Source organism: Protopterus annectens, chromosome 1.part2 (assembly GCF_019279795.1).
Source record: "Protopterus annectens isolate FY-2018-M chromosome 1.part2, PAN1.0, whole genome shotgun sequence".
In the NCBI taxonomy this organism is placed as follows: Eukaryota; Metazoa; Chordata; order Ceratodontiformes; family Protopteridae; genus Protopterus; species Protopterus annectens.
The window spans coordinates 694,711,658-694,728,030 of record NC_056727.1 but is presented as its reverse complement, the minus strand read 5'-3'; the positions used below and the strand labels follow the sequence as shown (position 1 = coordinate 694,728,030).

At 34.1% G+C, this 16,373-nt stretch overlaps 1 protein-coding gene across 2 annotated transcripts in view; it reads right to left on the bottom strand.

Moving 5' to 3' along the window:
• Positions 1-16,373, bottom strand: part of TTC27 (tetratricopeptide repeat domain 27) — a 2,723,583-nt gene that overhangs the window by 2,131,476 nt on the left and 575,734 nt on the right. For both annotated transcript variants that reach the window (XM_044058498.1, XM_044058490.1), the window contains 2 exons: positions 8,145-8,278; positions 5,269-5,381 (listed from right to left, as the gene is read on the bottom strand). In XM_044058498.1, coding sequence (XP_043914433.1) covers positions 5,269-5,381; positions 8,145-8,278 — 247 coding nt within the window. The remainder of the gene's footprint in view (positions 1-5,268; positions 5,382-8,144; positions 8,279-16,373) is intronic.

The following is a 16,373-nucleotide window of genomic DNA, read 5'->3' as shown; positions in this document are numbered from 1 at the left end:
TTATATATTTTTATAACCTGTTATTAGACATCAGAATAAAATTGAGAGCTCTAGCCTCATGGAAATATTTGCAAATGAATGACTCCATTTCTAAACGGTAGTGAGGCAACCTCAAGTTGATCAGTGTATACTTGTATTAAATATCGATTACAACACATTAAGTCCACTTATACAGACAGACTAAAGCACATCATTCCTCAATTGATAAGCAATGATCAAACCAGCTTCATTAATAAAAGATAAACACAAGATAAAATGAAAAGAATACTGACACAGAAATAATAAACTAGCAAGAAACAATCTTTATTAGCCCCAGTATTGAAAAAGCCTTTGATTCAATAAGTTGGGAATATTTAAAAGTTTTAGAACTATTTGAACTACCAACATAATTCATTACTTTAACACAACAAATATAATAAAGCACATGTAAAGCTGAAGGTATTTCCTCAGAGGCAACAGAAATTAAGAAAGGCACAAAACCAGGATTCCCACTGTCTCAACTGTTATTTGCTTTAGCCATATACATTTTAGCAATATTAGCTCCAAAACCAAGGTTCAAGGAATATGAGGAGGCAATATATTTGTAACTGAATTGATGTACTTTGTAGATGACATAATGCAGACAAAAACTGATGAACTCATCCTTAAAGAAGATAATAGTAACGATAACAATAATAATAAAAATAATAAAGGAATTTGAAAAAAATCTCTTGAATGAAATTCAATAACCATAAATATAAATAAATAAACCTAAACAAATCACATGGTGCTGTAATTCATTCTGAGTTCAAGCTAACCAAAGAGACCCAATAAAAAGTCCTTTGATGAAATAAGAGACAGAAATCTTGAAAAATAACTGGAACGAACAGTTATTTTAACTGAGTTTTGGAATATATTAATAATTACTTTTGAGAACAGGGTTCGTCTGACAAAAAACAATCCTACTCCCCACAGTCTTATATATAACACACACAGTCATTTGCTTTATATATAACACACTGCTTTTATTCCAAATAAAATGCATCTAACGAATTTCAACAGGAAGCTGATGGCCTACTATTCTATCCTCAAAAACTTTGAATTGCTTATAAACACCACTTAAGATCTTGGCACAAAGGAAGAATTAAAGTGGCTGATATAGAGACTTACATTAAAGCAGCCTTTATTAAAGTCATTGTACACTGGTTATAAAAAAACATAACAATAACTGGGAAAAAAACTTGACTAACTTGTTTCAACTTTTACATAAATGAAACTAATATTTCAATACCAGTCATATTAAATTATATGTGGTTGAAACTAATAATTCAACAGCGATAGTACATCACATATGATTGTAATATGCAATTAAATTCAATATTACATAAATTAACATACCTGATCTCAGTACAATAATAATATACCAAAAAATTAAATTTATCATACTGAATGATCTTGATTTGAAAATTTGGTTTAGTGCAATACTCTTTAGTATTACTAAGTGTTTAACAGAAAAAAGCACACACTTTGAAGTTGTCTCACTGGAAGAACAACTTTCTAGGAAAGTACAATTGTTTTAGGGATGTGAAATTCAAAATCAATATACACTTGATTTCTGAATTTAACCTAGATTCACAAAACTGGATATTGATTCATGGCAATTGTAATCATGCCGAAGATAAATTTCATGAATTACATCATGCTCGGAATAAAAGTATCCCTATTATCTCTATATTACTTTTTATAAAAATAATTCTACAAGCTGCTCTTTTAATGGGGGGGGGCAAAAATAGGGGCAGAGGATATAAAGTCTAAAACTTAAAGGTGTGTCATTATGTGTGACTTAATTCCTCAGTTATATGCCAACAAAAAAATAACATTTTATGATGAACAGTCAAAATATGCAAGGCAAAAAATTTAGACATCCTGGAAAAATCTGGACAGTTGAGAGTTATGCTAGCTATATACTGGCTAGTATTTACTTGGAAATGCCTACACGGGACATTTTGCACACCTGGTAAATTATCGAAAATGAGCAAAAATGTTAACTCAATATTAGAGATGTAACCAAGGTATTAAAGCTGATTGGTGAAATATAATGTCAGCTTGTGTTTTTCCAAGTGATTTTTATGGGAAATCAATTTATTTACAAGCTTTATGGTCTGCTAAGATTTGTTTAGGTAAAGTAACTTTAAATTGAAAATGGATGTACTTTACCTTTTACTGACAATACTTGCTGTTATAAGAAAAGCTATTGCATGAAACTTGGAAAACAAACATTGCTCCTCAATGCAAGGAATTCTTTTATGCAACAACTAATAGACAAAGAGAGTGACATCCAGAAATAAAGATCTGCTTCAGGAAGCATTACTAATAAACCAATGAGCAAAAGTCCTAAAACTGATACAGACTCACTTTGGAACATGGACATTTTCTTCCAGATGAGTCTTTGAATTGACTACATAACCTCAAATTGCTCATTTAGATCTTATCTTCACTCTGAAGTTCATTCTAATTCAATAGTAATAGGTAATCATGGACAGAGTTTGTAAATATTGTACAGAGCTGACTAAGGAAAATTGCTATGATTTTTAAAATAGAAAAATGTTCATTTGTTTATCAGCTGTATGTCTTTATGACAGATATTTAAAAAAAAATAAGACGCTTGCTCAGGAGTAGTGCCTAAAGGGAGTAGGTTTCATGGGGGAAGTGGTATTCATTTTAAGGGAGAAGATAGCAGTGTAGTAATTTGTTTTCTGGAAGGAGAAACACTCTGGTACAAGCATGGGCAATGTTAGAAAGGGCAAGGTTAAACGTAATGTACCTCTAATGGGGAAGTGGACAATTTGGTCTAAGGAACTGGCATTTACATAATCTAAGAATTGTTGTACAGGTGTAATATTAACTGTATAGGTCGATGGAGTGGTACCTAAAATCACTTAAAAGCAAAATACTGGGTTTAATGGGTATATTTTCCCAAATTATTTAGGTATATATGATATCTGGGTTTGTTTAGGAGTGCAAGAAGTTTTAGGCTGGCATTATATGCTAACTAGCAAGAAATGATGGGGTCATATATAAATACAGAGAGGCTCCCAAAATTACCAGTGGATCTGAAAGAATGGCAGGCACTGAATTCAGGTATACAGGGAGTGCTATCAATACAACAAAACCATGACCATATAACTATGCAGATATGGATATGTTCAAGTGTGAAGACAGGCCTCAAGGTCTGGCATTTTTCATATTTAAATGCATTAAAAAGTAATATTTTGGTGTACGCCAAACTGGAATATGTTTGTCTAGGAGATGGAGTTTGTCTTAAAAATAAATAAATAAAGGACTATGGGGGACTGCAAAAGTTTTAACCAGTGTGCAGATGGGCATGAGGTGAGAGATGCAGGCCATCCCTGACAAAGCAGTTGGTCTGTCAACTAACAGTATAGATCCTCATAGAATGACACCAGTTAATCAGCCACTTGTTAAAACCAATTATTTTATCCTTGAACTGAAAGATCTTTTTGGTTATGGTAAAATACCTTTGAGAACTACAGTTCTACCTGCCTTGGACACATGCACAGAGAACTATCATGTTTGCCATGCCACTGAATGTGGACTCAAAGTTAGACTACCAGGCAGAAGTGAACATATAAGGAGAAATACATGAAACAACAGACGTAATAGCTCTTGACCTAAACAGCTTCAAAATCTTCATAAAATGTTTTCTGCACAAGAAACATTTCTGAAATATATTTCAAATTCCAAGTTTTTTTCTCAGCACTATTTGATTTTTTTTTTTTTTTTACTTTTGTTAAATGAAAAAGGCCATACTTAACCTTGAGCACATTAAAATCCTTGTGCACATTAACCTCATTTACATACAATGCGTGGCTTTATGCAGTGAAGCAAACAAATTTTTACCTTTTTTCTGCACTTCTTGTCTCCCTCTCTCTCATCCAAGTCTCAGCATTTTCACTACACCTGTCTAGATTTCACTTTAAATACCTAATGAAATCTAACCTTAAGCCTTAAAAATACTGTCATAATGAATTATTTCAATAAACTACATAGTCAATTTCTACCACCAAGTTAAATTTTTTTTTACCTCGTACACTACCACATAAGCAGAAATGTAAAATCTACTTTATAACCAGGAAAAGCGTTTAAAACCTGGTTTACATAATTAAATTTAAATGATCTACCCTGTCATATATACCTTGTAAACATTACTCGCTAGCTTGCAGAGATGCATTTTTCAAATCTTTAAAAAGATGTACAAGACAGCCAAGTACAATACATATATTGCTTGCCTTTGTTCTCAAACTCCGGACTAAAGATGTCACAGTATTAAAATGATAACACAGCAAGAAGAATTTACAATGAGAACTGTTTTAACAGTGAAGCATTTCATCATGAGTGCATCAAAGCTGTAGAATGTTTCAATGTTTACATCATTCTATAACTCAGATACCAAAGCAATTTTCAACCTATTTTCAGGATTTTTTATTAATTTGGTTTTGCAGTGCCACCAAATTTATTTTCTAAGACTGAAATATAAAACGCTGCTGCTGTATAGTGGAGAAGCTGTGGCGCTGTAAAAGTGATTTGGAGGTTAAATTCCATTTATTCTATTATACTGTCTCAAACACATTCACTGCAAAGCTGTTCTAGACTGCTACCAAATAAGGAACAGATGGCTCAATATGCACCAACATTTGGAGGCACCTGTTTACATAACCAGGCCAATCATTTCTAAACTAACAGCACATTACAGCATTTTTTTTTAATCCACACATTTTGTGTTTTTTGCCACACCTGCTGAACACCTAAACCTGACAATATAACAAAGCATTTTACAATGTCTCACTCACTGACTATTCCAACTGATGCCACAGAACAATCCCATCATTAGCAGTCATTATGAAATTATTTAAAAAAAAAAATTCAGGATAGTGCGATGCGCTCAATAACCATCTACTAAATATAAACCCAAGCGGGGAATTCTTAATTGCAAGCAACTATGCACCAGAAAATGGTTACACCAGAAACAAAGCTGCTGAAGTACAGACTACAACCTATTTCAATGTTCCAAATAACAAAGGAAGGCATTACTTCAATATAAAAATCTTAACATATTTAAAATCTTAATATATTTTTTCTCCAAGATAGAAAGCAAAGACCAAGACTGGCAAGATTCTCCATCTACTAGTGATTTTCTTTTCTAATAAGGCATAACAAACTTCAGCAGTTGGATGTGATGTGAATTAACAGGCAATGCACAAAACTTACCAAACTCCTAAAATAACAGCAAGGTCTTCGGCGCAAAGGTCAGGAATCTGGTGTTGCTCAGGAGTCTCCAATATGATCTTATTCATTACTGTATCATCATTTAAATCTTGGTTCTGTACACAAATATACACATAACAGAAGCATAAGTGCATATACAGACACAAAAGACATGTATTCAGTTGAAACATAACTAGCTAGTACAGTTCAAGCTGAAAAGTTACACAGTTATTATCTTCGTAAACACTACTGTTAAACACAAAGAACTGCAAGTGCATTACCGAAAGAGGGTAAAGACCTTTCAGACCTAGCTCATATAAACCAATTTCAGTTTTAAACCATGATTATAAAGTGTTCATGTTTACACTAGCTAAGAGAATAGCAAAGGTGCTGCCACAATTGATATGGATCAATGTGGTTTTGTGGGAAAAGGCAAACATTTGACATTAATGGAACAATGATGATCCAAAGGGAAAAAGTGTGTAAGAAAACGCATTATAGCATGTGGGTCTTGATGCAGAGAAGGCACTTGATAGAGTCAACTAGGATTTTCTAAGAGGGTAATGGTACATTTGTGTTCCCTGACAAAACAATAGGGTTGATTAGGAGGATATATGAAGTGTTAGGGGCAAGAATTAAGGTGGGAAGGTTCCTCTCCAAAAAGATGTGTTAGAACAGAGAAACCAGGCAAAGGTATTCTTTTTTCCACTTTATTGTTTGCTTTATGCTTAAAGTCACAGGCAAAGAAAATAAGGGACTCACAAATTCAAGGCTAAAACTGTTACTGTAATAAGAAATGTTAGCTTTATTCGCGGATATTATTTTGTACTTGATAAATCCAGAGAAAGACATTTCAATGTTGTAGAAAATTTTTGAGCCAATTTTCATTTTTCAGGATATAAAATAAACAAAGATGACATAAAGACTATAGCAGTAAATGATGCACCAAACAATGAATTGGCTCAGCAATACCCATACCTATAGGGACATAAAATGAAATATTTAGGTGTATGGATTAAAAAAGTATTCTGTTATGGCAGCTAAGGATATGTGGGAAAAGACTAAACAACATATAATAAAAAAATGAGAATCTGGAAGTTCCTGATTATAGATATACAAAGTAAAATACAAGCAGTGAAAATGTTTCTAGTTTCTTTATAGTTTTATATACAGTTCAGGCATATTTTTATCAACTAGAGGAGAAGTTTTGAGCCACAATTAATAAACAGTTTAAGGAATTTGTTTAGGGGAGAGGGTAAGAATTATGTGGAGTAAGTAATTTCTTCCAAAAGAACAAGGTAGTGTAGTATCAACAAATGCGAAAGAAAGCTTAACAGCTATGGAGCTCATAATCATATACAGAACATAAGTAAAAGATTACAAATTAAAGTGGAAATGTGTGATGATGAAGGGGTAGAGTTCAAGAAATAAGGGAAATATCAACAACCATACAGAATATTACATTCATAAAGAACTAGAAAGTATTCAAAGAACTAAGACAACACGAAAATGGAAAAAAGATCTTACCAATAGGGATGAGTGCGAGAAGAAATCTAGAAAACAGGGGGAGGGGCTTACTGGAGAAAATTATCAAATGAACCAAAGCATTGGGAGCAAATAAATATGAAGGGGGAGGCAATACAATAGGATGAGGCCAAGCAGAAGACCGGACTGCAGATTAGAGACTGGCCTCCCTACAACGGACTGACAAAGTACAGGTAAAACAGAGAGGGATAAGGGAGTGTCAAGTCAAATCCCAGCTCTGGCTGTGTTTAGCTACCATTACAAATGATAATTAGTAGGGAGTATACACTATTGCATAATAATTATATGCATGCGTCAGAAGAGATTATAAAAGATTGGGAAGAGAGATCGCATAAGCAATTAAAGAAGCAGTGGAAGGACATTATTAATCCACGATATGCAATGAAGACCAGAAGGTTCAGCATTTTTGAATGAAAGTATTTTCAGAGATACTTTTTATACCCCATCCAGACTTCACAGAGGTAGTTTAGAACATGTTTTATACAATGTAACAAGTTGGCTGATTTTTAAAATTCCATACAAAGTGCTATGTTAAATACGTTGGGGGAGCAAATGACTAAATGAGGAAAAGATATTTTGAACTGGGATACAAGGTCTGAATTCCCTAGATATATTAAGTCCTTGCCAAGTTTAATTCTGTTTCCTGACAAAAAACAATTACTATTATTATTATTATAATATTATCATATTTATTTGTACTTTTCTTCTATGCGTTATGTATTTTTTTCTATATTATTTGTGAAGACAAAAAGCTTTAATACTTTTCTTAGAAGAGATTTTTTTCGGACTACAATCTTTAGTTATCAGATCTCTTGATGCACCCTGCTCTCTGGCTAAGCCTCAAATATCCACACATTCATGCATGCAAAATTCCTTTACAAATATCCAGATTGACCACTTATTCCCTGTTAGTTTTTGCATCTGCTTCTTTCTTGTCCTTCTCTAATGTCTTTCCTAAGTGACTATACAGTCTTCCCTCCCACATCATGTGTCTTCTTTCTCCACTCTTCTTCTGCATCTCATTCTTTACTCCTTCATTCAGTGAGTAAATCATTCTTCAAATATGTATTTATTTTTAAATTCCATACAACACCTTTTTTTTTCATTTATTTACTTATTTACTTAACCCACAAAATCAGTGTTTTGTTACTGGTTTAAATTTTTCTTTTTGGTTATGCCTATTTCTTTTGATTTCTTTATACTACTTTATATGCCACTGAGCCCTTGCAAATGAGTTGCTGCTTCAACAGCAATAAATCTCAAGACAACAAATGAAACATCATATACATACATTACATATTTTAATATATATTTTACAATATGACATGTATTACCTTTGGTAAGCTCCCTTGATCAGTGGGGGCAGGAGACAGCTCACTGCTGAGTACAGCATCTCCTTCACGCTGGACATCTAATACGAGCTGTGCTACAGATTTTTCCTGAAAATGTGTCCGCTTTCCCAAGGCACCTATAGGGAAAACAACAAAGTGTTACTCTCTTTGTGATGGCTACCTGTGCAAGTAAATTTTTGTTGCAACACGAACTGTTATATTTTGCCCAAGTTGCATCAGAACGCTGTTCCCACATCTGGTCAGTTGCACATATATATGAAAGTTAACAAATGCTGCAGAAAACAATTAAAGATCCCACGTACATTCTATCATCCCTCATGAGACTACCAAACTTAAGACACAAAGTACTTGTTTCAGAGTTCTCTAATAGAAGACTATATAACATCTATCTGTAAAGAGGCCGTTGTCATCTCTATACAGAAAATTCATCCTGGTATGTCTACTGATATGTACAGACTGATTACCCCTTACTGGTATACTCAGGTGCTGTTATGAGTATGCTGTGTGTGTCTGTCATTCATATCCATGCTTTTTTACCTCTGACATCTACCAACATGGCTTTCTACCTGGACATTCCTGTACATCTAATTTAATTAGTTTCTATGGCAATGTCATAACTTCCACCAACGTGGGTTTGCCCATCAATGCCGTATACTTATATTTTGCAAAAGCGTTCAACTCAGTCCCACAAGCAGTTTTTACTGACATCATGTGTAAGACCAACATAAACCTATATGGGATTAGATGGGTTACTAACTTGTCTGCTAAATCAGAAGTGCAGAATTAGAATCGAAAATTGTTATATGAACTACAAATCTGTTAGTAAAGGTATTCAACAAGGATCTGTTTTGGGTCCCTATCTTTTTTTGCCTTGTTGATGTCAGACTGCCAGTAACAGAAAAAGTGTGGTTCAGCAAACCTGCTTATGACATTAAACTAGGTTGCACACTCTCCTGCATGGAGGATCATCATTCTCTTAGCAGTAGTTTGGACAGCTTAACTACACTGGTAAGAAACAAAGTCATGAGGTTTAACAATAAGTGTATGGTGATTCACTATGAATCAAATAACCCCACGTAACCATATGCACTAGATAACTACATTCTCCAATCCACCATACTGGGTTAAGGACTTGGGTATACTGGTGGACTTGTGCTGAAATTTGATGAACATATCAAACTGATAATTAGGAAACACTATTGGAGTATTAAAACCATCTTGCAATGTTTTTTCACCAGATAAAGATGTCTTGATTAGGTTTTATACATCTAGTATTCATCCACTAAGACAGCACTCTGAGTCTTTGGGCACTGAAAGTCTCATCTGAATAAGCTTCATTGCATTCAGAAGACCATCATAAGGCAGGAAGAAGGTCCTTGTCATTTATCCTACTGTGAGACACTCTGACATTGTTCCTTCTTTTCAAAAGGCTAAAGATTACTCAGAATTGACTTGATTTTAGTTCAAAAATGCCCATATGAAACTCAGGCAGCAACACTGGGTACTGAGGTTGTAATTCACAGTGCCAATACAAGGAATAACAACTTTATGGGTTGGACTTCTAAGATGGCTGCACACTGATCAACAGCTTAACTTCAGCTCTCCCAGCATGAAGACCAAAACTGAGAAACAGCAGCAAGTGATGCTGTCAGCTTGAGTAAAATTCAGTTACTGGCAAGTAAGTACACTGCCTGGATGTTAGCAAAGAAGAAATAAGAGAGCCTGAAAGAAGATCAGTTGGAAAAGGTTAAGAGAAAACACTAGGAAGAATCCTACACCTATTCAGTAAAAAGCAGTTTAAGTTCCAGCTTTGTTGCAAGACCTGGCTTCCAGTAATCTAATGGAAAAAAGAAATAAGTCAAATGTGCTCAGAAATTATTAAAATAAGTGGAACAATGCATCAACTCAAATGACAAAAGCTGGAAAAAATTAAAGAAGCTATAAACAGATGAAATGAAAAAAATGCAAAAATCAGAGGTTGAAATGTAGGCTGAGTATGAATGAGACTGCTCAAGAACAGATGTTTCAAAAAATGGTAGAATTAGAGGGCAGAGCAGATAGGGAAAATCTGAGATCTTCTAATGTACCAGCACAAAGTTGATGCAGTGACTAACAAGAAGTTAGGTAAATACAGTAAAACAAGAAAAAACAACTCAAAGACCGCTCTTGCAGGATATTAATATTTTTTAAAAGAATAAGCTTCTCTGATGTGAAAAAACTGATTATGGAAGTTAACATGCTGACCTATGAGTTACATTTAAATAATGATATTTCTATTGAGTTGTACAATTATTTTACAACTCCATGTCCGAGGATACCACAGATATAAGGTATACCGAAATTGCATAAATCTTTAACCCACCCGTCTATGAGACCTATCATATCAGGAAGGGGGTGGATTACCAAACTCATTTCAGTTTACTTACTGAAATAAAAGTTATATCAAAGATACGTTTGTGTTTTTCAGCTTTCCCCGGTTAGGGCTCGCCACAAAGGAACTCCGGTCCGCTAATGATTGGTAGTGGATTTTTACATACCGGGTTACCAGCCCTGACGCACAACCTTCAACAAAGGCATGCCCCATTCACATATGCCTCCACACAGAAGACGCTCTAGCTGAGAATTGAACAGGACAACGTCTTGCTATGAGGCGACAACGCTACCACAGTATATATCAAAGATACGAATGATTTAAAAAAATTATGAGACTGGTATGTGACCAATACAGATAGACCATTTTTATTTGTTACACTAGATATAAATTCAGTCTTTACAGTAATACCAAATGAATACAGTACTGAGGCGATTCACAGTTTTTTTAAACACTGAAATACGACTGGTATCTAATAAAATAGAGAGAATCTGCCAGTTGTTAGAAATTCTATTGACAAAAAATGTTTTTTGTTTGATAAGGAGCCTTTTTTACAAATAGCAGGAGTGGCCATGGGTATGCCAATGGCCAACACTTATGCTAACTTAGTTTTACATTAATGGGAGAAGGAATTTATCTACTGTAACATAAATAGTATGAATAAAAATGTTTTATTTTATCAGAAATTTGTTTTCTGATTTGGGACGGTACACATGAAAATATGATGCAGTATTCACGTTATCTAAATACTACTACCTGTTTTTTGAAGTTTAAAATGACAAGCTCCACTGATGAGATAACTTTTTTGGACTTTGAGATAGAAAGGAAGGAAAACTCAATAGATACAAGTGTTCGTAGAATGGATGTGCATGTAAATCTTTATGTGTCTAGAATGAGTATGTATGCACCACATTTATTTAAAGGCATAATTAAGGCTCAACTTACAATAATTAGTAGGTTAACAACAAATGGTAAGAAATGTGAGCTTGAGATGAGAAAAATAGGGAAAGAATTTTTAGAAAGGGGTTATATAATGCGGTTCTGGTAGATGAAATTATAAAAATGTACTTTCTAACAGAAACAGCTCAACTAAACCTGTCTTTAGTGCAGGAATAAACTTGAAGATAGATAAATTAAACACTAACATGATTAGGTATGCAACAACCTATAATGTTAGAACTGTTGAGGTAGAGAAAATTATTACAAAGAATTGGAATATTCTATTGATTATGCCAGAATTGCAAAAACTATTAGGTGTTAGACCAAGTTTTGCATATAGGAATTTGTGTAATTTAAAAAGTAGGTTATGTTATAAAGATTTTAAAATTGTTAGAAATAAACTTGGAAAAATTGGTACATTTCCTTGTTTAAATTGCAGTTGTTGTGCTGATATTTCACCAAACCGTATTTTATTAAACCATCTGATAACAAATAAACTGTTTATTTTTCATTGCTCAGCTATGTGCAACACAACACACTTGGTTTATTTAGCAATGTGTATAAATTGATCCTGCTTTTATGTAGGAAAAACCACTAGGAAGTTCAAAGAACGTATAATAGAGCATAAATCTGATACAAGTAGGACAGCATTAATGAATGCTTTAAGTAAACATATTAAGGATAGTGGTCCCAAGCATTATTTTAAATTTAGGGGAATAGAACATATACTGAGACATATTAGAGGAGGTGACATTAACAATATGTTAGAAAATAAGGAATATGGTTGGATAATAAAATTACAGGCAGATTTATTTCCAGGTCTGAACAGCACTATTACTATTAAACCTGTTTTGGTTAAAAAAACAACTATAACTGCAATGATACATTTGTTACTGAATGAATAAACATGAAGGGTTAAATTATTTGTTAATGTCAATTGATTTTATTAATTAGCATATTATATTAATTAGTGCTTTTGATAGTCTGACTGTGATCTTGTGACTTTTGAAATTATTTTATATGGAATCAACTGTTTTACATTGGAATAGCACTGAGGAAGGGTTACGCCCAAAAGCTTTGCTTGTAATACATTCTTTTTATGTGTTTTTGAGCAGTCTTGGAGTTGTTTTTTCTTGTTGATCTTCTAATGTACCAAAGAAACTAGAAAGAACAGACTGTATTCATTTTATGAAGGCACTGAAGGGACAGTTGGTATAATGGTTAAAGTATTTAGCTTACAGATGCAAGGTGCAGGGTTTGATTCTTAATGTGGCACCATAAATTCTTACCCGGGACAGCTCCCACAACCCTCCTGCAGATAGGCAGCCATCGCTAAATGCAATCTTTGGTATTGACTATCATGTCTATGGTATTACATTGGGATGAAATGGCTAGGCTTAAAATGACATCTGGGTTGATAGCCTAGTAATCTCCTATGATGCTATGATCCTTTCAAATAAGCAACTGGACTGGTATTCCCCAGCAGGAGTTATTAACTGAAAGGGCACATCATGTGTAATCTCCAAACCTGGCCATTAGAAAGCAACCCAGACCTTTAATAGTAAAGATACAAACCTACTAGCAGAAATAGTTGATTCTGACAAAAATGTGGCAAAAGGGCAAAGTATTAAAAGTTGGAGACAGTAGAGTGTTTGTAAAAAAAATGTTTATTCACTGTACACCAGGCAGAAGACAATAGAATTCATTCCAGTAATCAGGGAATGTTGCAAGGCTGGTGTGAGACTCAAGCTGCCATATACAGCTATTTTCAAAATATTTTTCCTGGAGGATGAAAGTAAATAAACACGCTAAGGAGGAAATGCAAAACTTTGTTCAACAAAAATTGAGGCATCAAGCAGTAGGGGACTGCTTCTAATTCTTCTGATGATAAAGCACACAGAATAACTTTGCTACTGAACCATTTTCCACTGTTCCAAAGGGAAATGCCTGAAAGAGAGAGAGAGAAGCACATGAATTGACCAGAAGAATTGGGAATACCTTGGAACTGAAGCAGAATCTGAAGATGGGAGATGCAGATGAACAGACACATGACCAGCAACCCTGAAATTAGTGAATAAATGTGAGACTGCAAAGCATCAATTGCATTTCTGAAATGACTGTACATGAAAAAGTAGAAAGAGTGGACTTTTGTTGATTTTGTTAAACTTGTGGAGAACTGCAAACCATTTCCCTCACTTGATGACATTAATGTTTGGAAATACTCTGTGGGGACTGGAAGAGGGTGTCTGTAAGAAAAACAATTTCTGTTCTCAAGAGTATTTCTATTTTATAGTAAAGCATTTTTAGTTATTCTTGTATGTGATAAACTTACGAAAGTAAATAGATGCCTTTTTCTCTTCTTCCTTCCTTTTCTCTCTCTCCCTCTTTGGTATTAAGAAATGTAGGCATTATAGTGCAAAAAAAAAGAAGAAAAGCTAGACAAAAGCATGCTTAAGATAACAGGGTGTAATCTTGGGATGCTGGTAGTGAAGATTGGGTGAAAAAGTACACAGATTATATTATAAGTAAAGCTAATATGTTTTCTCTTACTTTTGCATAGGTGAATGTTTGAATTAAGACCCTTGGTTTAATCTAACAATACATTTTATGTGGAATCAAGTAAATATAAGAACAACAAATATAATGAAATGGTTTACCTTTAGCAATAAATGTTTCAACTTGTACTTCAAGCTGCAGCAGAGGAAAACACTTCTTATTTTTCTCTTACATTTCAGGGAGACACATTGATAATACGGCAATAAAATACACAACATTGGTTTTCTCAGGTTTAAATGTTAATGATTTCAGAAAGCATGTAAGTTGTTTTCACATCTGTGTAGTGGTGTAGGTGGGTGGGGGGAATACGATAAAAAAATAACAGACACCAATTACTGTAACTAGAAGCACAAACAATAACATGAATCTTAGCATGGATAACCTCAATTTCAGGTTAATTAGGGTCTGTATTAGCAGCTGTCTGTTTAGCACAAATGTTCCTATGAGGATAGTTAAGCTTCATTATTTGAAGAAGTGCATAGTTGTGTGTGTTTGTATTAAGCTAAAAGGTTATGGAGGTATTCTGGGGGGGGGGGTATTTCAAAAACATCTGGAACCTATGTCACATTTTACAAATCTTGATAAGAAAACACTGTATAAAAGATTAACCTGCTAAACATTAATGGGTGCATGTATCACAAAAGCTGGAAAAAGACATTTTAAAAAGCTACCATATAAAATAGGTGTGAATAATGACTTCTTGCCATAATGGCGACACTTTCCATACTATCTTGGAATGTGAATGGTCTCACAAGTATAGACAAAAAAGGAAAGAATACTTAATTACATTATGAAATACAGAGTGCAAATAGCAATGCTACAGGAGATACATTTGGAAAAAAATAAGCATGTGAATTTGATAAAGAAAAGATTTCAGGATGGATATTCTGCAGAATACCAGGAACAAAGGAAAAGAGGAGTACTTATACTAACTGCAAGAGAAGCTCCAGTAGTGATAAGTAAGAGGTTACTGGCAATGGATGAGGGTTATGCCGGCATATATTTATATTCAATATAAAACTGGTATTATTGGGCTTGTGTTCTTGGTGGACTGGAGCTTTGTTCGCTCATTTGTCTTCTGCTTTTTTGGTATTTTAAAACTGGTATTATGGAGCTTTAAAATTGTTTGGGATAAATTATCAGCTTTCAGCAGGGAATATTACTTATAAATGGGAAATGTAATTTGATTTGCAGCAATGAGGATGTTACCTGGGAGGACTAGAAGGGAAAATACAACAAAAGGTAGATTTCTGAAGAAATTTATGAAAATATTTGGTATGAAATAAGTGAAATCAGTAGTAGGAACTTGGACATAATTTACATATTATTCACCAAGGTACAATAATTGGACTAGCCCAGACAGAAATTATATTTCACGGGAACATGTGCATTGAACTGAGAAGTTTGACACATATCCAATAACTATTTCAGATCATGTGCCAATGGTTACAAGGATAAAAATGCAGGGTAATGAAATAAAGATGAGGCACTTCCTCACCTAGCTGTTAAAAATTGGGAAATTTAAGGAATGAGTAGTGGAAATTATCCGGAAATTATTAGGGAAGATAGAAAGTACACCAGAAGTTGTATTTAGTGAGCAGGAAAAAATAAAAATGGAGTTTAAAGATAGAAATAAAAGAAAAAATCTGGTAAAGAAGGAGCAAGAATTATTTAGAGGGGAATATAACTGAACAAGAAAAGGTACAACTGCAGAGAAGTTGTGGATAGCAATTAATAGAGTTGTAGGATTTTGTTTGGGAGGAGAAAAGTGCAAGAGTCAAGTGGGTAAGTTGATAAGGATTACTTGATTTGAAGGGATATTTTAGAGCTACACTGTTAAGGCTCTTATACATAGCACAAGCAGAAAGCTACGACTCAAAGTGGAAAGGGATGATGATAAGAATCAGGGGGTAATTCAAGAAATAAAGAATGAATGGGATTTGGGGCGAACATCCTTACGAGAACAACAGTCATGCAAAATATTATATTCCTATACTAGCAGAAAGTATACTAAAAACTAAGCTAACGTGGGAATGCAGAAAGGAGATTTTGATAATAGGGATGACTGCAATTAGGGATACCGACAACAGGCAAGTGGGGGCTGGAATTTACGGGAGACAAAGTGATAAAGGAATCAAAGCACTGGGAACAAATAATAAAACAGGGACATGTAATAGAATGGGAAAAGGCCAATAAAAGATTTGGATTCTAGTGATTGCCTATGCTATCGTGGATTAATATGAGTATAGACAAAGAGGAAGAGACAGGGGAATACTAAATTAAAGACCTGCACTGGTTGAGTTTTTAACTGAATGTATAACAAGAGCGGCTGTTAAAAAATGCTA